This window comes from Lontra canadensis, unplaced genomic scaffold, assembly GCF_010015895.1.
Source record: "Lontra canadensis isolate GAN:19392208 unplaced genomic scaffold, GSC_riverotter_1.0 scaffold11, whole genome shotgun sequence".
Taxonomy (NCBI): Eukaryota; Metazoa; Chordata; class Mammalia; order Carnivora; family Mustelidae; genus Lontra; species Lontra canadensis.
The window spans coordinates 28,011,147-28,034,842 of NW_022631005.1; the positions used below are offsets into that span (position 1 = coordinate 28,011,147).

At 37.2% G+C, this 23,696-nt stretch overlaps 1 protein-coding gene across 1 annotated transcript in view; it reads left to right on the plus strand.

The window, feature by feature from the left end:
* The first annotated feature begins 10,579 nt into the window (after positions 1 to 10,579).
* DPP10 (dipeptidyl peptidase like 10) overlaps positions 10,580 to 23,696 on the plus strand; it is a 1,333,785-nt gene continuing 1,320,668 nt past the window's right edge. Inside the window, exons 1-2 of the mRNA XM_032856197.1 lie at positions 10,580 to 10,657; positions 10,751 to 11,008. Of these exons, the coding sequence (XP_032712088.1) occupies positions 10,949 to 11,008 (60 nt within the window). The 5' untranslated portion in view covers positions 10,580 to 10,657; positions 10,751 to 10,948. The remainder of the gene's footprint in view (positions 10,658 to 10,750; positions 11,009 to 23,696) is intronic.

The window sequence follows — 23,696 nt, forward strand, 5'->3', positions numbered from 1 at the left end:
GGGACTTGAACCCAGGACACTGAGACCATGACCGAAGCCGAAGGTAGATGCAACTGACTTAGCCACACAGGAATCCCTCCTCTCTCATCATTCTTAATGATAGTTTCTTTTTATTTATTTTTTCTCTCTTCATAGAATTTATTTCTTCTAAGTTTTTTTTCCCCTCTATTTCTTTTTATTTAATTTGGTCTCTATCTTGGAGGTAGAGAATCTTCTCAAATGTCTAATAATCCTCAGTTTTCTGCTCATGATTTAGAATAGGAACTTAAAATGTGATTAAACCTCTGAGCACATGATCACGGCTCATAGACTCTGTTCTTCTTTACAGGGTGATCAGGGTGGATGGTTAGTGTCTCTTAATGTCAGTGTCTTTGGGTTTTTCCTTGGAGTTGCCAATCTCTTGTTTGGAAAGTACAGATATGCCTACCCAGGTCTGGACATGAAAAAAGGTAGAAAGGACTTTCATCGATACTCATATGTGTTTGGTATTTAATACTATTGCTTTTATTTATTTTTTAAAGATTTTATTTATTTATTTGACAGAGAGAGATCACAAGTAGGCAGAGAGGCAGGCAGAGAGAGAGGAGGAAGCAGGCTTCCCACCAAGCAGAGAGACCGACGCGGGGCTTGATCCCAGGACCCTGGGATCATGACCTGAGCTGAAGGCAGAGACTTTAATCCACTGAGCCACCCAGGCGCCCCAATACTATTGCTTTTAGAAGAGCATCCAACTTTTCAAATGGATCTGGTGTTCTCTTGTGCTGATACCTTCTATTATAGTCACAGAGCTGAAATTTCCAGAAGTTTACTGATAAATGTCCAGAATTCTGCTGGAGTTGACGTTGGACTGTCACTTGAGGCACAGAGTGGGGAAGGGCTCTACAGATCTAATTATTTCTTAAAAAAAAAAAAAAAAACTTTAAATCAATTTTCATTTTGTTCTTCATCTAAACTCCCCTTCTGTCTCTTCTGGGATATTTTCATGATTCCCATGTACAAATACAGTTGTTTCTCAGGTTTCCATGGTAACAAATTTAGACTTCCTCTGCTTTTAGTCCGCTAGATCACTTAATGCTCATCTTTCAGTCTTCCAAAACTTTGTTGCTGTTGAATCCTCTTGTGCTTTCCATTCTTGAAAGTTTATGTCTTTGAAGAAAAAAAAAGTCTTTACTCATCTGGTGGGTGTTTTGAAGGGAGCAAAATTAGATGCATATATTCAACTTGCTATCTTTTTTTCTGCATTTACCCTTTTTTATACTTTAAAGAAGAACTGAAATGCCTTAAGCACCATAATGAATGGTATGGACATTTCAGGCGACCAGCAATAGTGGAGTAAGAAAGTGGAACTCTGGTGATCTTTAACTCGTGTAGTGCAGGAAGCTGGCCCTGATGTTCTTGCAAACCTCTCTTTAGCATTACAGCTGTGGCCTTTTCAGCAAGACCCTTATTTCTCTAGGACAACTTTTTGTTTATTTTTGATCTGCTTGTGTACAATTCTTCTCAGGAAGCAGCTGTTTATATAAGTAAGAGTTAGCATTCTTATTTAGCATAGAATTTATTCATGGACTTCAAATTCTGACCTTGATGTGGAGACAGTCCTGCAACGGACCTCATATGAGCCTCTCTCTTTCTGGTCTCATTAAAAATGGAAATCTCTTCTTTGTCAAGCTGATCTTATAATCAGCAATCTGAATTCCAGTCCCTCAGACTTTTTTCTGAAAATTGCTGCATTAGTTTTTTTTTTTTTTTCTTCATATTTCTTTTCACTTTTCTACCTGGTTAACTCCTATATTTCACCTTTGATGACCCAGCTCGTGTTTTATGTCTTCTCTAAAGCTGTTTTGACCCCATGCACTGAGAGAGGGTTGATCAATACTTGGCACCACCATTTGATCTTGTCTCTTCATACTTAAGTGTGAGCTCAGTGAGGAGAATTATTTTTGCTCACTTTTGATCTGCTAATATCTAGCATTTTGGTTAGAATATAATAGGTACACAAAATGTTTCCACAATCAACCAATGAATGCTGTAACTACTGTGATAAGAGCTGGAAACTATTAGAGTTCAAACAGTTCTTTAATAAAAATTCCTTAATAAGAAAACATCTTTTTAGGATATGTTAATACTAAATCATCACCTTGTTTAGCCCTCAGAAGCACAAAAGAACTAGAACTAATAATGAATAGGATGTCTCCCTAAATATGAGAACATTTTTATATTGTAAAAGTGAGAAAACTCTAGAACTTCAGTATTGGTTTTTCAAAATTCCGAATAAAACATAGTTTCCTCGGTGTTGCTACCCCTTTGTTACTATTATTTCAGACTCTGTGTATTTTGTTTAAATTTTCTAATAAGCACATCTGCTGTTTGGTTCACATGCTGACTCATATCTGATACATTTGTTGGGAGAAGAAGATAAAGAGATTTAGTATATTTTTAGAGAGAAGAAAAATTTAGTTTCTATAGACTTCATGATTTAATAATAATAACTTTTATTTATATGGTGCTGTTACCTTTTCCAAGCACATATTTCTCTTGTCAGCTAAGTTCTTTAAGAGTGGTCTATATTTCCTGTGTCTATTTTCTCATATTTAGTTCACCCTTTGACCCACTGAAATCTTATGTATCTTTTATCATTCTACCAGAAGTGCTCTGAGCAAAGATAAATGTGACTAATTTATTGCCAGACTTGATAAATAAGCTTTATTTGATAATTCATATCATATGCGATTGATCTTCTGTGTACATAGTATGCACTAAAGTATTTCATGGTGTATGAAGAATTTTGACCCATAATTTTAACCCTCAAAAACCTTATGGGAGGGGCACCTGGGTGGCTCAGTGGGTTAAAGCCTCTGCCTTTGGCTCAGGTCATGATCCCAGGGTCCTGGGATCGAGCCCCACGTCGGGCTCTCTGCTCACCAGAGAGCCTGCTTCCTTTCCTCTCTCTCTGCCTGCCTCTCTGCCTGCTTGTGATCTCTGTCTGTCGAATTGAAATTGAGAATGGAAAGCTCTTCTTTGTCAACCTGATCTTATAATCAGCAATCTGAATTCCAGTCCCTCAGACTTTTTTCTGAAAATTGCTGCATTAGTTTTTTTTTAATAAAAAATCTTAAAAAAAAACCCAAAAACTTTATGGGAAAGTTAATAGACATAGAAATATTATAAAACTAAGTTACCAAAATCAGAATGTGATTAATATCATAAAAGAGACAAAGATAAAATGTGTGAAGGAAGATTAACTTTATTTGGAGAAATACAGAAGAAAAATTGATGAAAGAACTAATACTTTATTTTATTTTTTTATTTTAGAGAAAAAGAGAGGGAGGGGCAGATGGAGAAGGAGAGAGGGAATCTTAACTGACTGTGCTAACTAGGAGGAACTGCGAGAGAGAATCTTAAGCAGGCGACCTGCCCAGTGTGGAGCCCAGCAAAGCGCATGAGCTCACATCCCTGAGATCATGACATGAGGCAAATTACAAGAGTCTTACGCTTAACTGAGTCACCCAGGCACCCCAAGAACTAACTTTAAGTTTTAAACAACTGTGCAAGAGTGTGCAGTGATTGGGAATGGCAGGGAGGGAATAAAATTAACATATTTCCAATCTTTTTGGAGAAGTTCAAAAGTAATCCTTTTAGTTTTGATAGTAAGATCTTCCTGGAATGGCACAATGGCTAGCATGGAAGAGGAGATCATTTGAATTTGGGTCCCTTAATTGCATTATCCAAAGCTGATAAAAATTTTGTTTCAAGACTTCTTGGATTTTCATTCCAAAAGAGTGAATATGTGACCTTAATTGAGATAGGAGAAAATTCCCAAATAAATAGCTTTACAAATGTACAAATATATGTACAAATGTACAAAATACTAAAGTTACGAACCACAACTGCAATGGTACCTCTATACTGCTGCAATCATAGAAGCTAGTCCCCTAGTTGGGCACTATCTGCAGTTGAAGATATGTGTTTACTATCTGTTTATTGTAAAAGAGAGGAGACTATGTTCTGGAAATCAGTGGTTCTTCACTCTGCTGATTGAGTAGTAAGGGGCATGCAGTGGAATCCAGGTCTGAATGCCTGCCAAAGCTCCCTAAATAGTAATAGTGATTGCTTTTTGGGGCTTATCAATTATCTGCCTTATATGTGAATTTCATGCAGGTCATAAATGTTGGGATAATCCTCAGAACAGGAAGGACTGAGATCAGGAGGAATGGGTGACCAGGGAGCTATAGTCAAAGTTCCTAATAGTTGGATCCTGGAACTTCAGAATAGTGTAGGGTAGCTTGGGGGACTACTGTCACTAATAGCAAAACTCGATGAAGTAGTCTGTTCCTAGGTGTCCGGGGAACTACAGTGCAGTGGATTTTATGTGTGCATTTCTGTCTTCACAGTAATTTATGATTTTGGCCATAGAGAGAATTTATTGAAGGCATTTGTCAGAGATTGCAGAGCAGAATTACATGAGGCGTTAGTTCTAGTGTTTATTTCTCTGTATTCTATGTATTCATGGAAGCATCTGTATGTAGAACTGGACATTTCTATGGCACTTTTGGGGGTCCTGTTTGCTGAATTATTTTAACTGGAAGAATAGAGGTGAGGAGAGATCCAGAAATCTCTCATGAGGGAATCATGGCTATCTATTTTGGTGTTCTATAAATTTAGGGTTTGGATCACATTTTCAGTTGGCAGTTTTGCAAAGAGAATTATTCTACAAAACATAAATGTCACCATTAAAAATGAAAGCCTAAGACTGAATGACATTAGCAAAGATAATGTGGTGTCTTTCCATTGGTGTGGAACTCCACTTTGGGTAAGAAATAATTTTTGAGATGTTTATGTTTAGTACTGGTTGACAAAAAGAGGGGGAAGTGAAACCTGTCAGGAATGTCAGTCAGCTGATCTGTGACAGTTATATACCCTTTGTATACCCTATATTATACATGTTTAACATGTACCCAGTGTACTTTGAAGCAGGTAATCTTCAGGATAGGAGCAAATTATAATCACGAAGGCACACCAGGGTTCAGCCAATTATCCAGCCTAAGGAGTTTGTGGTAAGAGATGAAACAAAGAAAGAAGAGTGAAAAAAAATTGGGAAAACAAATCCAATAAAAACAAATATAGAAAGGGACAATTCATACTAATTAATGGCTGTTGGATTGGTTCTTACTGGATATAGAAATGGGTAGCCAGTTGAGGAGCTTAACTGGCACAAGCTATGTAATAACTTCACTTACTTATCAATTCTAATCCCTCCTCACATCTATCTGGCTTTAGGCAGTACCTCATGAGTGAGAATAATGAAACACTATTGCTTAAATTGGAAGATATATTGAAAATGTAAAGCAAATGCTTCCCAGAAGAGATTGACATATATCCACAGCTTTATAAATTACCATCTTCCTGATTCCTTGAACACATTGTTTAGTTTGAATATTATGTGACAGGATTCTGGAGAGGTAGGTTGCAGACAGTGAGTCATACAGAAGTTGGCCACCTAAAATAGAAGTGAGTTTAGATAGCTGTGTTATTTTTTCCTCATAAACTTGAATTTTTTGCTACTTGAGAGTTCATAGTACTATCCTTATGCTCTTTCAAGCAGACCTTGAAATGATTCCTATTGAAAGAATGAAAACTGTGACTTCCACTTTTTTGTCGTGTTAGTGGAATTACAATGCTTAGAAGGATAAAAGAGTATGTCTTTTCCTGGTATAGCAGAATGGTTAAGAACATGTACTCTGCATGTTGTCATGTCTGACTTCTCTGCTGGCAACCAAAGTCCCCAGCCTTTGCAGAGTTGTATATACCAGCAGGGGAAAATTGTACAAACCTAGCTTATATTCAACCCTGGTATTTTCCTTCAAAAAAGGATTAGCATAGATCTGTGTTCTACCCCTGAATATCCCAGGAAAAGATACTACGAAAACCCTCTTGGTTACAGAACACATAGGATAAGGAAGTTCTATCTTATATTTATCTATAATCTCTTCCAAATGAACTTGTCATGGGTTGTAGAGCCTCAGATTTTAGCATATTGACATTGTGAGGCTGACTGGAATAGAGGGGCATATGGCTCTGAGGTATAGAACAAGGGCAGAAAAAGGGTTGTGATTTTTAGGGCTGTTGACTACAATTCTGATTCCATTCCTCTTTGGGCACGTGGTGAAGTGACTTACTTATTACCTGAATTTGATTGTGACCATTAACTGGCTTTGGCCAGTGGAATGCAAATAGAGTTGATATATGCCATTACTGGGTGGAACCCTTTAAATGAGAGGATCATTTGCCATGTTTTCTTCCCTCTGCCATGCTGATTGTTGAAGTTCACATCAAGATGGAGTGTCCATCAGCTTGAGCTCTCTTAGAGAGGAGGAACCTCTGTGCCAGCATAGTAATGACATACAGCATCATGAGAAATAAGCCTTCATTATTTTAAGCTACTGAGATTTTGACATTATTTATTGTTGTAGCATAACCTTGTTTGTCTTGATTGATATATGTTGCTTCTAGGAAAGATCCGTTCCTAAAGACAGCATAGGAATTAGAATTATGCCTTGACATCTACCTGGATGAAATCAGGGAATGATCTGAAGCTGAGGAGCTATCAGAAGCAGATGCCATTTGTGGAGAGAGAGGCAGAAGGCAGAGGTTAGCTGAAGGCCTTACATTCCAAGTAAAGGAAGCTGATGATTTGAAATTACATTCCAGTTCTAATGAGAAATGCAAGAGACTCTGTGGAGAGGCCAAGCAGAAGACCAGGACATACAGAATGGGTGTTACGAGGAGGAGTTTGTTTCCTCTATGTTTATGTGGAATTTGGATTCTTTATAATGGACTACAAATATCAAAGAAACAGCCTGATAGACTTTCAGAAAGCATTTTAATTGACTAAGGCTCTGGAGTTGCCCAAGCCTGCAGTTAGTAGGTCGTTATGGTGACCAGCTGGTGAGGGCTAGAGCAGATAGGGCCTGAATCATAGACAGAGTGCTTGGTAGTAGATCTATCCGACAGTGTGACAAGGTTTTTCTAAAGAAATATTTTCATTAAGCTAGTTTTAGCTCTCTGTTTCCAAGATCCAACAATATTTGTTCAACTAGACTCAGAAGTTAAATTTCATAAAATTACTAGGCATCTTTCTTGTCTTTTTGTGAGGAGGCTGAAAGAGACTTATTCCTAATTTCCCACAAACTGTGGAACCTGAAAATAATATATTTTTATATGATTATCACTAGTGTTGGTTAAATCTAAAATTGGTTCTTTAGATTAAATTGCCTAAAATTTCTAATTCACTATGATTCACTGTATAGTATTTCCTGAGTAGATCTAAACATTTTAAAAAATCCTACCATGTGAAAAGCTATGATGGAATTTTGCAGCTGTTTTCACACTAAACATACTGAACCAAATATATCCCAATTAGAATAATTGTATATGAATGTATACTTCTTAAACAGTATTTATAATTTTTTAGCATTTGGCTAAAGTTTTAAAATCTCTATCTTTTCTGGTTGTATATTCCAACTGAACACATTAAGACACAGCAGATTTCAAAAAATTATGAAAAATCTATATGCTTGAAATAGAAATGTTTTAAAATTATGATGGTTTTAATTTTCTTGATTCATGAAATGATAATGTCACAGGAAAAACAATACCAAAAATGAGGTTTGGGTGATACATTTTGTTCTGAACAATTTATTTTCTAGGGACTTAGAGTTTGATATAATGAGAGGTGTGGGATATAGAGAGTATCTAGTATAGACTAGTCATGTCTTTTCATGTGCATCCTCCACTTTTTATGAAATTCAACACTGGGAAAGGATTTTAAGTAGATTCTTGTCACTTACCAATATATAATAATGCCAGTGTCTTATTTGCATCATCCTATCTACCTTCTAAGTGGGAATGCAAAGGAGTTTTGAAGAATTTTGGAAAAGCAATGGATTCTCATGTGACCACAGTGGTTGTAATCTAGCTGCCCATGCCTTTTTGTGGCAGGCTTGTAAATATTGGCTCTCATACTGATGGTTCCTTTTATACCATATGATGTGGGGGAGAGATCCTACCAGAACTTTTGCCCCCTGTGCCTCAGGACATTCCTGCCCTTGCCATTCTGCTTGGATTACCCACAGTATTTAGTTTGGAGGTTCCTCAGGTATCTGCTACCAAGTAATATCTAAGAAAGTGGAGCTGAGCCAACCCGACTGGTGTAGGATACTTATTTCTTTAGAGATATCAGACTGTTAAGTTTATGTTGACATGTTCATGGGCTTATTCACTGGGTCATATGCTTTGTATTACTTTTTACTTCGTTAATTTTTTCCATTCTTATTATTATCTGCTTCCCTATCTTAATTGTGTTTATTTTATCATTCTTTTTATAACTCCTGGAGATCAACATTTGGCTTCTTAATTATTAATTTTATGCCTTTCTGCTTTTCTAATATGGATGTTTAAGTACATAGAGTTTCTCTAAATACTGATTTAGCTGCATCTCACAAATGAGAAGCAGTTTTCATAATTTTCAAATACATGATGTTTTAAAATTTCAAATATAATTTTTTTCAATTTACATATTATTTAAATTATCACTGTGCAGTAAAAATATAATGTAAGCAACAGAATTGCCACATTTATTTTATTTTTTAAAATTTTTTATTTTTTAATTACTTTTCAGTGTACTAGAATTCATTGTTTATGCACCACACCCAGTGCTCCATGCAAGATGTGCCCTCCACAATACCCACTACCAGGCTGGCCCAACTTCTCACCCCCTGCCTCTTCAAAACCCTCAGATTGTTTTTCGGAGTCCATAGTTTCTCATGGTTCATCTCCCCTTCCAATTTCCCTCAACCCCCTTCTCCTCTCCATCTCCCCATGTCCTCTGTGTTATTTCTTATGCTCCACAAATAAGTGAAACCATATGATAATTGACTCTCTCTGCTTGACTGATTTCACTCAGCATAATCTCTTCCAGTCCCTCCATGTTGATACAAAAGTTGGGTATTCATCCTTTCTGATGGAGGCATAATACTCCTTAGTGTATATGGACCACATCTTTCTTATCCATTCGTCTGTTGAAGGGCATCTTGGTTCTTTCCACAGTTTGGCAACCATGGCCATTGCTGCTATGAACATTGGGGTACAGATGGCCCTTCTTTTCACTACATCTGTATCTTTGGGGTAAATACCAAGTAGTGCAATTGCAGGATCATAGGGAAGCTCTATTTTTAATTTCTTAAGGAATCTCCACACTCTTCTCCAAATTTCAGCCACATTTATGATTTAAAATCTTAACCTTTGAATCACAAGATTTCTTGGTCCTCTGGTTGTGCTCAATGTATTGTTATGATACTGCTACCCCAGATGATTGGACAAAACTTTTGCCTGTTTTATATTGACTGCATAGCCTTGTTCATAATTTCCTTGATTACCCTAGTACTCCTGCTGTTTAACCTTTCTGGTTTCAGACTGCCTGATCTTGCTACTGCCTAATCCTTACCTCTGTGGTGGTGCTGCAAGAACTGCCACCCTTGGGACATTCTCAAATGTTTGGACTGCTGTTCAAAATGTTTAGCTCCTTTTCCTATTTCAGAACAAGAAATACTCTTTAAAGAATAATGTATAAATTTAACCATGTCACCAAACTCCCTCATTTATTTCTTCTTACACTATCTGTAATGTTCTTGGCCCACTCATAAAGCTTGCTGAGAGCTTCGTGCAGTCACTCTTATAAACTTGGCATTTCACCAGCAGGGTATATTTCAGATGAGAAAAAAGTGTTAGTCTTCAAAAATACATGAGACATACACACTTAGCTTAAGCTGTACTCAATACTTTATAATAGATATTGGAAAATAATATACTCCATTAAGTCAAGCCTACGGGATCTCTTATTTCCAACTAGGATACATTCATACTAGTTGGTGCCAGTGTGACAATGGGAACTGGCTACTCTGTACAAACCTTGTTCATAAGCATTTATGATTTATTTTGCAAAAAAAAAATGTCATTTGGGACAGAGAGGTAACTATGTGGGAAGTTGGACTGGCATGAGCTGAATACTAGTTTGTCCCAGGGAATTTTAAAAAATGACCTCGAAGGAAAAGGTGATTAAAAATAAGAAAAGAAAAAAAAGGAAATGACTTTCTTGTTTTGGTGCAACATCTAGTAACTATTGTATTTGAAAACTTTTTGTATATACCATAAGCTTTCTCACAGTTTACAGAAGAATTGGTATCTTAGCTGGCTGTCACTGCAGAATTTCTTAAATATCCATTGAGAATGTAAATCCTCTGCCATACTATGTAAAAATCTGCAGTGTTAAACCAGGCAACAGGTCCTTCCCCAGCATTTACTGCTGTTTTGACTGCAAACACTACCTAGGAAGAAACAAAATTTATTATCAGAATGAGAATGGACTATGGTAAAGAAAAATCCAGCAGAGAGGGAAAGAGAGAGAGAGAGAGATTTCTTTTGCACCAAAAAAAAAAAAAATTATAAACTGATTAGAAGCAAGGGAGTTGAGAGTGTCCCTTTAAACTGTGGTACTGCAATTGATCTCTGTATGTTTTCTGGTATTCGTCCCTTTGAAAGGAGAATGAGAGCCAAGATCATTGGCTGTACTGTGAAGCTGTCACATCTCAGTACTGAAAAGGTACGGTACAAGTGAACCGAAACAGTCTGTAGCTTTCTATTTCATATCGTCAAGAGCTTTGAGACTGATGAACCAAATGAATGCTTTATTTAGGGCTGAGATACAGATCCCTCCAATCTGACAGTGTTTCAGCCTTCGGAGTGAGAAAGCAGCAGCGGCAGCAGAAGCAGGAGCAACAGCACTAGCAACAGCAACAGCAGCAGCCCCTGCTCAAGTCCAGTAGAAGAGACTTGCTCTCCAGTTCCTTGTGGAACTCCACCTAGGATCGTGTGCTGTCCAGGGTCCTGAAACATGAACCAAACGGCCAGCGTGTCCCATCACATCAAGTGTCAACCCTCCAAAACAGTCAAGGTAGGACCCAGGTTTCCTTCTTTCCTCTGTTTCTGCATATGTATCTTCATTTGTCTACCGAACACACGGGTGTTGGTATGGCAGGGCACTGACAGTAAAGATATCTCGTTTTGAGTTTGAATTAAATGTTGGATCTCAGTGAAGAGTTTGGTTCTGTTTGCATGTGTGTATAAACTGGAGAGAGTAGTTTTCACTTAATTCTTTTACCTTGATGACTTTTACTTTTTTGACTGAGAATCTGTCAGTGGTATATTTCAGGAAGAAAGTTTAGTGAGCTTTAAGCTTTTAGAGGAGTTTTTATTCCATGTCAGTTTTCTTAATGAAACCAGTGAAGAATTTGCAAACTGCTGGAAACAGATAATATTAAATTGAATACAAATTTGATAACAGCTTTTCATTGCCATATGGATTTGGGACTTCATATCCTTTCCAAAGAAAAGCATATTCATCATTATGAGTGTTAAATTGTTGGTTATACTAAAGCAACTATAGTGAGAGTGTTTAAAAGTCTACAGAGGGAGTATACAAATGTATGCTCTTATATATGCCATCATGTAACTCAAAGCCAGTGAGGTGATTGGGGGTGCTCTTTAATACAAGTGCTTGTTTTAAATTTGAGACTTGTCTGATATGGTTTAAAGAAAAGGACCAAGCTCAGAATTTGACTGTTCTGTTTTAGTTTTAAGTAATGTTTATGCTATCCTCTTTGTTCTTATTTTGATGTTCTTACTTACATGAAGACTTATAAATAACCAGACTTATAATAGCCCAATGGTGGATTTATTTTATCTTGAAGTTCATCTGTGTGGATATTTTGCATACTGGGGGGAAGTGATGGGATCCTCTGGAATTCTTTTATGGAAAAAACCGATAACCTGATCGATCATTTTTACTTACTGCAATCTCTAATTCATATACAATTGCATTTCTTTTATTGAGATTCTAAAATTTGACATGACTGGATTTTTATGATTATATTACTTTTGTTTTATATCTCAGGCCTTTGAAAATACTGCTTAGACTATAATTTAAACATGTAATTTGTAGCAGTAAGTTTTTTCTTGTGAACTTACCTACGCTTGGTCAGTCTTTCAGTTATAAATAGACCATAAACTGAACTCCATTTATCTGCAGTTATTTTTAAAAGCAATGAGGTATCCAGGATGTATCAAATGATACGTAATTATACTTTCATCATATATAAATTCATAAAGTTAACTGAAATCATAAAAAATTCAAATTGAGATAATTTACACTATCTCTAATGGCATAAGCAATATCTTTCTGAGCATTGAATTTTTTGTACCATGTCCAACTTTAGAAGTAAAATGCTGTGCTTTAGATATAAGTTTTTTTGTGCGTGTTAGATTCCCACATCTGTCATTTAAGTAAGCATACCATCACTGAACAATGACTAAACAGTACATATATGACACTCCACATTGTGATATATAAACTCTGGTAAAAAATATGTGCTGTAGGCTAAAGTGGGATAGAATTACAAACTGGCTGTCTACCTTTGAGTATGTTTAGAAAACCATAAAATGACCAGTGGTTTTCTGTTTAAGTGTTTGAGGTCATAGGAATCAAATGTTTTACTTGCCCTTTTATTTATTGGGTAAGGACAAATGAATGCTACTTTCTGGGACTTAAACAATCATTTCCCTTATTGGTACTCTGGCATTGACTGCCCTCAGACAAATTGTGGAGGCAGAAAAAAATGTTTCTAGTGTAAGGGTTTTGCATCATCTTGCTGATCTTGCAGATGCTGTTTTTTTTTTTTTCATTCTAACTGCAGCCATTGAATTGAAATGAAAGGCATCATAAAAATTGGACAACCCACCACTTAGCAATGTATTATATTAATGGCTTAATGAAGAAATCTTGCATCAAAGCAATGGATGATTTGGTTAATTGTACAAGTTAAGTTCTTTTATGCTCCCCTCCCCCTTCCATATTGCTCTGGAGAGCAAAAGATGCTTGTGATGTTCATAAAGTATATAAAGTTGCAAGCAGTGAACTATTAAGGGAGTAATTACTTGAGTATTTTCCAATTTGCAACAGTAAAAGGGGATGAGTGGAAAAGCTCTCTTACTTCAGATTATGTGCTCAATTATGAAACATTTATGGCTTTTGGAATTTATACTAAAAATGGCTATCTATATTTAGGTAATGCATTAGCCTATGAACAAAATGCAGTAACAACCTAAGGAAAAACCCTAAGATGAGAGGTTTTGGGAAGGCTATTAGATACTGGAGCTGAAAAGACTTTTTGCATTTTTGGAATCTATCTTGTTTTCAAGCATGATTTTTTTAGAGTTAATTTCCCCCTCACTCTTAAAGTTACTATTTGAAAACTTCAAACAAAACTCCCTTATGAAAGCTGACTGGCCTGCAGATAATGATAAGTGACCCACTTTGGGGCTTCAGAAATATCCAGATACTTAATAAGTTGTAAATTGCTCCATTTTAAAAATTCTAAAACCTCCAGGGACTATCCCCCCCATACTTCAGTGTTATAATCCTCTAAGGAATTGTTCCCCACCATTGCCAATATAGTAAATATTGGCTGTTCCTTCTCTTGACAGTTTAACTACTGCTAAAAAGAATGCAATGAGAATGAACAAAAATGAATTGCTTTGGCTAAAAATAGCTTTAAAGGCCAAAATATGTGGGGAGAGAAAGAACAGGTGTGTTTGTGTGTCTTTTCCCCACCTGAAGTTTAAAAAGTGATGATATCTGCAGTGAGTCAAATTTAGCGACTATTATCAGTGAAGGCTGTTTGTGGTCATGGTGGTGGCAGAGCTGAAGAAGGAGGGGTTGGGAAGACTCATAATGGAATAAAGTGGTCAAGATTATTCAGATTGCTTGACATTTGTTTTTGTCATTCTGGCCATTCTCCAGCTCAACCAGTCCCTGACACATTTCTCCTGATGTACTTGAACAGGTATGTTCCTATAGTCAAAACTGATAAGAGAGAACAGAGCAACGGAAGTCAAATAAAGGTGTCAGGTGTGTTTTCTGATCACTTTGGAGGAAATGTTGAATGCAATGCACTCATAAAACCCGCTCCCATTTCAGAGCTTGAAAAGCAATAAAGCTTTTCTTGAAATGATTACAAATCTTACCGTCAAGGTAGCAGCATTCTAAAAAAAGGATCTTTTACTCTGAGATCTGTAATGGAAAGTTTCAGGGACAATCTGGGAATGTTAAATACAGATCTAATCTTGGCTTATTATAAACTTCATTTCTGAAAAATTTTCCCCATTTTGGGCAACAAACTTGGCTTTATCTTCTCTTGACTAAACTGAAAGCAAATTAAATCTTCCTGTCATATCTCTGAACTTGGTTTACTTTTTTCCCCCCAGTGGAATTACAAATTTAGAACTTTACCTAAAAAAATGAGAAATTTTTCCTTCTTTCATATTTTAGTAGAAGTCTAGCACCCATGTATGTTTAAGGGTAGTAGAAGAATTGTCCATCCTTCATCCTTTCTTTGAAGTTGGAAGTTGTGTGTGAATCCTCAGGATTGGTGATTCCTGGATCAGGAATCCTATGTATTTTATTTTATAATGGAAACTCCAAACTATGGTACACAGTATTTCTTTCCCTTTCCCATCTAGTGACCCTTTCATGTTAGTCTATTTCCCTTCCCCCTTTTTAAGGCCTGCCTGGGTTATTCTGTCACTACCTTCACACTCAGGTTCCTTGTGTTCTTTGTAAAAAATGATCCCAGAAGTACCTGCTACTGGAGGAGTAGCTACAACTTTTTACAAAACATATTTGAAGGTGTATTTAAGATTTCCACGGTCTTCAGAGTAGATCCTCTATGAGAAAATATGTTTCATGACAATTTTGACAGCCTTTTATATTGTAATATTAAAGTGTTATGCAAATACAGACATTTTCCCCTTACCACCTCTAATCCACAGCCCCATCCAAAATTGTTATGTATGAAACAGGAGATAAAATTAGGAAGTAAAAGAGAATGAAAATCTTCTCATGTGTGCATTCTGTTTTATTAAATCTGTAGGCTTGAGGGTATGTCATAAAAAATGATTTCTGTCTTTAGCAGTTGGTATTTTGGGTATGACAATGTGATGAGTTGGTGTGGTGACACTGGTTTGGAAATGTACCAGGTGGCACCAATTTTTACTGGTTGGTAATTCCACACTCCCAGCTTATAGGATGGGCACCAGGTCTGTATTTCACATGGTGTTGCATTTAGTCTTAAAGAATATTTCATAATTACATCTACAAAAATTTAGAAATATAGAGAGTATATAAGAAAAACTCCACCTCTTTATGTCATTACAATGTGCAAAATGTACTGCTCCCCAATTTCACTCTTACATGAAATTCTAAAAGCAAAAATTATAATATGCTTCTATACTGTATTTTGTCTTAGAGAGTCTCCTTGGTCTTCAGCCTAAGGACTTTAGTCGTAAGGAAAAAAAAGAAAGAAATTTTATTACATTATGATCTCAACACAGACTCAGACACACTCAAGAGTTATCATCTGTATTCAGTAAACCCTACAGTTCCATTTGGCAAGGTACAGATTTTTCTTCAACGTTAGGAGAATGGGCCATTCTTTTAAGTGGTGATATTTGAAGCCAAAAGAGAAGACTTACAAAAAATTAGAGTGAGGAATATTGTGTGTGGAAGAATTGTTTTCTCTCTCTTGGAAACGGTCTACATCCTTTTAATTATTCTGACACAGCTTCCTCATATGGTTAAGGCAAAAATCACAGCCTGTGATAAACATGAATAGGACCGCAAGTTAGAAATTCTGCTGATGACCAATTTATTGTCATTTACATTTTGCATTTATGCCAAGTATTTACAATTTAAAAGATTTCAGGATAATTTTATTTCAAATGACTATAAATCATACTGTTTTTAAAGGAAGCATTAAATGTTTTTATTTTATTTTTTTAGTAAAGAGTGACAATGTAATACATTTTGCTGCTTTTGTTTTACTCACTTTTTTCTTAATAAAATACATAGTTTCTTTTCTTTAACTTGATATTTAGTGTTTGAATAACAAGTTTTACTTCAAAGAGGTATTGTTGTATAATGCATTTCTAGGTAAATTGCAACTATTTCAGAAAATACTTAGTATTACTTCATTTGCTTCTTGGAAAAACAGGTGTTAATAATTTTCTGGAAATTCTTGTTTTGGTCAGGCAGTAAAGACATTCCTGATGACAACTTTGTGATGACAAATCACTAATTTTCACTGAAAAGGCATGATTGTACAAATATAGCAGGGATAAGATGCTGTATTTCTATATAAGATAAAGTGGTGCTTCTAAAAATGTGGTCCCTGGGCCAGCAGCATCAACATCCCCTGTGAACTTGTTAGAAATGCAAATTCTTGGGCTTTAATCAGACCTTGTCTGTTAGAAACTCTGGGGGTAGGAACCAGCAACCTGTGTTTTCACAAGCCCTCTGGGTGATTTAGTGACTACTTAGGCTTCAGTAACCCTAAGCTAAAGAATTACAAAATAAACTTGTTCTGTAGTCTGCTTGTAAGAATTATCTGTGTTTATGTAACATGGATGGAGTCTGAACAACTTCAGAAGATACATAGGATCGTTTAATAACAAGCATTCTGTGAGAGCTGAGATCTCTTCAGGTCTATCTCTTTTATCCCTCTTAGGGCTTTCTTAATACAAAGCCCTTCACACAGTAGACTTTGAATATGCATTTGTTGATTATTAAGTGACTGGTAAGGTCTCTCAGCTCTAAAGTGAGCTAAATAAATATTTCAGATCTTGTTTAATTGGTAATATGGTTGGAAACCTCACTCTGTCTTAAATTCACAGCATATTTCTTTAAAGGAAATGTATGGACATTTTGTTTGGCTTTCTATGGTTCCGTTCTCTGACTTGGTTTGAGGCCATCTGATAATCAACACCTTTTGGTAACCAGGGAGATAGTCACACTATGTAGAGAGTATGTTGGAAAAGTTTCTCCTTTCTTGCCAGCTTCATCTGAAACTTGGCAAAACAGTGGTAGCCAGGAATATTACCCTAACCTTCCTCCTCTCATTTATTAATGTTCTTTAGCCCTTGGATATGCTCCAGGTTGGTAGGATATGATTGGAAGCAGTATAGCACAACTGAAACAAAATTAATCATTTTTAAACCTGACCTCCCCTGGACAGCCATAGCATGGTGTTACACTAGCAGAATTAGATTCAAGCTGGACATTTACCTTCTGAACAGGCTTATCTCTTGGAAATTTTTCATAGAGCTTTATGTTATTTTTATTTTTATTTTTTTTACAGTTAGGATTGGGAAGAAAAATCAAATGCATGAAGCCTACCCCACTACCTTCAAGGGGGTTTAGGGCGTATTGGATAGGTTTTCCTTTGGAGGGTCATCCTTAATTTGAAATCCTATTCTCCGTGTACCACAATGGATCATGTGGCCTTGCGGAAGGCAATTAACCCTGTTCAGGCTTTTCTTCCCACTAACAGAAGGGCAATAAGCTTAAATTATCTCCCCAAACAAAAATGCTATGTAAGTGCTTTGTATTATAATTTGTTCTAGTAGCAATTTTTAAGGGATATGACATTTTCATAGAGAACTGTATAGCGAGAATCAATTTTTATGACATAAAAGCTAAGAATTTTATTTGCAATTATTATTAACTATAATGATGATAAAAACTCATTTTGAAGTCACCAGGGAGCTGAAAAGTATCTTCTAATATTGTAGTAACATCTGCAAGATCTCATCATGGATTTGTACCAGGAAGGTAGGGGAAGAAGAATATTGAGTTTAGATGCTATCTAAAGGACTGATTAACTCAATAAAAAATGCAGTTACTCATCCCACTGCTTAAATACAAAAATGGAAGGTATCGAGAGTAGCTGCATTGGTCAACGAATTGAGGAGAAATTTTCTCATACTATGTATATAGCGTTTCTGCTAATTCTGGACTCATTGTTTCCTTTGCTTTATCTGCCCTTCCAACCAATTGTCCTTTTAATAACCTCCTGTTTTTTACTTCAAATTGCAGAGTTTTCTCAGTTCTCTGATTCCCTTGGGCAGTAGTAAGGATCTCAACTAGTCACCTATGTTCTCGCGTAATCTCCTTGGTGCATGCTGAGTTGTAATTATTTGCTTCTATGTAAGTCTTTCTGCTAACTCTTAAAGGGTCTCTGTCTTTTACTTTTGGTGATTCTAGTGTCTAGCTCAATATCTAGTGAATAGCAGGCATTCAGTTAAGACTCTTTGAGTGAAAGAACAAAGGGAGCTATAAACTCATTAGTCTTCCCAAGAGATGCAGTCTGACTTTTGGGTTCAGAGACATACTAGTCCTCCTTGACCTAAGCCAAACTGAACATTTTACTTAAAGTCTGCAAACAACATTTGGAGAGATGACACATGGGCCTTAAGGATTGTGACAACAGATATGCTAATCCCCTTGAGGAAGAGTGGCTTCTGTTAAGTCAAAAATAGGTTTTGCATTATAAGTGTCTTTTATATTAGGGTTGGGGAAAGTCTGTACTAATAGAGACAATCTTTGCCCCTCTGTTTTGGAACCTAAGTTAGCATAGCAGATCCAAGTCGAGGCTGACTGTAATGGATGAGACCCTATTGGGGAACTGTTGGCTCTGGCCCTTTAGTGAGGCTCTTTCTCATTAGAAACCTTAATTCCCAAGATGAATCACTGCTGTTGGATTTAAAAACACCACTTTTCACAACTCTGGCTTCCAGGATTTTGCCCTAAGAAAAATGGACTCCACTTTATTTTAATGGAAAGTAAATAGCATCAGAGTACTTACTGTATTTAATGAGATGGGCCCTTTACTTGAATAATTGTTTTTGAGACAGTAAAAGAATTAGGGTAGAGAAACTATGCAAGGCATGTATTCTTGACCAAGGAAGGGCAGCTGTAGTAAAATTGTTCCTTTATATATATATCCTCTGAAGGAAATAATATAGAGTCAAGCAATGTTGACTTTGGTTGATGAGTGAGCGCACATGGCATGACGGATAGAAGCTTGGACTCACTTACTCATTGTTTCAGTCATTTGACATTTACTGAAAGAAGATTCAAATATGAATAGAGCTATGTTGCCTGCTTTTAGGGAGCATAGCCCAGGATGCAAACAAATACTATTACAGTATATAATGATGAATGCTTGGAGGAGTAAATATAAGGTTTGGGGGGAGGCATTTACAAAGCTCAAAGCAGATGCTGTATAGAGGTTGGATTAATAAAGAGAGGGGATGAAAATATTTCAGACACAGGGAAAACATGTGCAAAGGATGAAGAAACAAGGCAATGTAACTGTCCTGAAACATTTATTAGTTGAGTGTGACTATGTTACAGAGTACAAGTGATCAGGAGGGGTGAGGAATGAGTCTGCAAGTACAGGTAGGATCTGGACTTTATTTTGTCTTTCAGAATTTGACTGTACTCTGAGGAAAAAGCTTAAAACCAAGAAGTACAAAGACAGGATCTAAATTTGGGATCCAGTTCTATGGCCCTGGGAAGCTCTTTTAAGGTTTCTGTCTTTAGGTTGAAATCGAAAATGGTCACGTGCTCCTAGTCCATCTTTTAGGATGATCCAAGTACTGTCTGAGATATTATTAGCCAGACAGATGTTACTGAAGGTATATCTTAATAAGAACAAAAGCTTGATTTTATACCACCCACTTTCATGAATGTTAATAATAGCTGGTCTTTAAAGGCTCTAATTTAGCGGTACCATTTTAATCCAAAAGAATCTTCTTTGACTAATGACAACCATTGCGCCATACCAAAATTTTCCTCTTTAATATCTGGATAACCTTTTTCCTGACATATTGCTTGCTAATTGTCTTTTGAGCAATACCAGTGCCACATGACTGACCTCTGTTAGTGGCGTTAGATTTAAGCACCAAATATGCCTGGAAATTTCAGATGTAGAGGTGAGGAAGTTCTCCCTTTCCTAGTCTCCTAATTACATAAGCCATGTGTTCTTTTTGATACAGATGCTTTGGGTTTCTTGAAGGATTCGTTCCAAGCATCTCCCTCAGTATCTCACAGCATCTTTCAGAGGAGACAGAAAATATTAAAGTCCACTTGATGTGCAACAGTTCTGCAACTATAGAATTTTAAATGTTTCGTAGACATACTTTATGCTAGACTTTTATTTTGCAGACAAGAAAGCTGAGGATTAAAAAGAGAAAATACAGGAGCCTTCCTGGCTCAGTTGGAAGAGCGCTCGACTCTTGACCTTGGGGTCCCATGTTCATGCCTCACATTGGGTGTAGAGATTACTAAAAAAAATAAAGTTTAAAAAGGGAAAGTAGGTGAAAAGCAACCTTTTAACAAGAACCCACTCCCACATACACAGCCCTCACAAAATAACAGAAAATTCTAGCTGAGTTGGTTAAAGGAATCAGAAAAAAATGATAATTTCACAAAAAGAACACTTCGAGTCAGTTAACTCAGTGGCCAAACGCATGACCTAGGACCAAGGCAATTTGAGCCATTCTCCTTTGTCTCTCTCAGACTAGCTTCTGTCATGGTCATTACATGGCTGTTCTTGTTTCACAACTGACCTGCAGAAATGACACCCGAAAGTGTTCTGTGGACAAAGAGAAGTTTCTCTCTTGAGTTTTTTTAGGAGTTCCGCACAGAGTTTTCCTCAACTCTTGTTGCCTACAATTAAATCTTACATGTATTTTCTGTTCATTATAGTTGAACACACACATGTAGAAAGCAGGGAGGGGGTTATCCAAATAAACATGGGGTTCTCTTAGAAGCAGTCAAGGTTGGGTGGTTTGGAGGGAGAAAACCAAAAGGATGTACCACCGTGATCTTTGATGGACATTTAATACACAGCACACTGTGAAAGACAGGCAGTGCCATGGTCTGAGCACTGTGTCAACAATGATGTAACAAGATCAAATACAATATTGTCTCTGATTGCCTCAGAGTAGAGACCTCATCTTGACTTTAGAATGAAAGGACAAGAAGAGAGGATCACAATATTATCTTTTCAGGCAGGCTTTTCTCCTTTGATACCAGATGACTCTGTGTTCAGTTGATTTTGCTTTGTATTGTCATATACTTGGGGTTTTTTGTTTGCTTGTTATACATATCTTTGAACTTTTTTTCTTTGGGGCGATGATGAATTTGGGGATGATGTAGTCAAAGGATAGTGATACTCTCCATCAAATAATTAAGGTTGCTCAGGGACTATCACAGTGACCTCTTCCCTGGCACCTCTAGGGACTTGGAACTCTGAAGTCCTCAGGAGCATTTAAACACTGAATGCCTCAGAGGTTAAGAGGTAAATAAATATTACAGCTAGATGTAAATTGAAATTGTGGTAACTGGAGAGGGCATGCGTCACCTAACGGCATACCAGAGCAAAGCCTTACTCCCCTTCCCAAAGAAAGAACCCAGAGGGATGTTTAATGGGGAGATGATAGAAGATATGGGATCCCACCAAAAATATTTTTAGGGGTGTCAGGACATCTGGTTGTAACTTCCAGCTGAGTGGTGTTGATAAATACCATGGATTTAATTACCAGATGTTGAATACCAACAGACTGTGTCTCCTACCCAGACCTCTCCCTCTCCTTCTATTTTTAGATGCTGCTCTGTACTGAGTATTGTCATTTAGATGTCCAGTAGACACTATAAACATACTATATTACCATCAAGACTTTTGATCCTTGCTGCCTACTCACTTCATTAAATAATACCAGTATCTTCTTTTCAGAGACTCAAGCCAGTGTGGTTTCTGCCAAGATTCATCTTTCTTCTCTTCCTCAGCCAGTCTCTCAGAAAATCCTGCCCATTCTACCTCCTAATGTATCTTCAGTCTTACCTCCATATCCACCTCCACCCCTGTCACCCAAACTCTGTGCACACCTACCTGAATTATGGCAACAACTTTAGTGGGCTCCTGGATTCCAGGATGCTTTATCACAATTCATTCCCCACTCAACAGCCAAGTGGTGATTTTAAACTTCAGTTACTTTGTAAACCTGGTTTAAACCTTAACATTGCTTTTAGAAAACAACCCCAAAGCCTTCACCTTACGCTGACGACCCTGCATTATCTGGCACCTGTTCTTCCCTCTGACTGTACAGTGTCCCATTGTCTCTGCTCCTGCTCCACTCCATGACTCTTCTCCAACCAGTGTGGTCCCCTTTCTGACTCTGAAATAGCTCTTTGCCAGATGAGGATTTCTTTGCTTGATGTTCCCATTCCCAGAGTTACTCTTTTTTTCTTGTCACTTCTCATAGCACCTTTCTGGTTCCAACTCAGGTCTTCTCTGATGCACACTGCTCATCTTGGTGGGGTCACCCCTGTGTCAATGCTGCAGAGGCTCCTAGCCAGAGGTGGTAAGTATCTTGCATTATGCAGATTGGGGGGCTCTCAAAGTCTCTAAGCCACAGGGGAATAAAGTGCTTTTTGCTCCCTGAAGGCTTTGATATTTGTTATATTTCCTATCAGAATCCTGATTTGTTCAGGGTTTTATTTTATGAAAGAATGGTTCTGTAGTCTAGTTTCCAATTCTATTTCCAACAGTGTGTTATTTCAACAAATACTTATTGAATACACAATAAATACTATGTTGTGTAGGTGAAGATACCAAAAGGCATAAGACACAGAGCTGGTCTTTAGGAAGCATATAGTCTAGCTTCTTTTCTCCTCTCTCTTTGCCTGGGGTGAAGGAGGAGGACAAGAAAAACTAAGTCATTAGTGCAAATAGAGTGTGAATGTGCTCTGGTAGATCAGAGAAGGGGCACCTTACTCCAACTTGCTGAAGGGAAGGACATTTGAACGGAGAATTGATGGGCAAACTAGTGCTTTTGGTGAAGAATTTGGGGATAAGGGCATTCCAGATGGTGGAATGTGTAGAAGCATCCATGTAAGAAAGGGAACAGTACCCCCATGATCGTCATCATCATCACCATAATTATCTCTTCTATATCCCTGGTAAGTGCCCACACCCCACAATACATGCGATTCTAGCTGCTTTTAAGTCCACAAAGACTTATCAGAGAAGGGGTTGTTGTTTTATAAGTGAGGATATTAATTTGCCCAAGCTTTCAGACTGAAACGGTGGGACTCCTACTTAAACCCAGGCAAGTTGCTACAAAACTCAAGCTGATAGCTCGGATTTCCTGGCTCCTATGTTGATGTTCCCAACCACTCAAAGGAACTGTCAGGTTCTGTTGTCCAGAGTCCCTTGCCATTTTAAGCCTCCTGTCATTTTCCACAGGAATGCCCTGTGTCTCTCCTTTTTCTTCCCTGGTTTGGATTCACTTCATAGGAATTCACCTCCTTTCTAAATCTTTCCTCTCTTCTCTCCTCATTCCCTTTTTTCCAGCCCCAGGAAGACTCCTCGAATTGTGCTTCCCTGGGACAGCAACACACCCTTGCTTTTATATATATTTATCTTTTTATCTTCTTTCTCCACCTTCTTCTTTCTTATTCACTTTCCACTGTACATTCCACCCACAGCAAACTACAGGCTTCTTGAGGCAAAGGCAGTATCTCATTTGTCATTGCTATTTTAATGTCTAATGCTGTCCTTATGGAATGAATGCTCAAAAAGGGCTTGCTGAATGAATGAATGAATGAATGAATAAGTAAGTGAAGCCCATCCTATGTGGGGACTATGTTCTTGCTTCAGATTATTCTTCATATTAATATATTC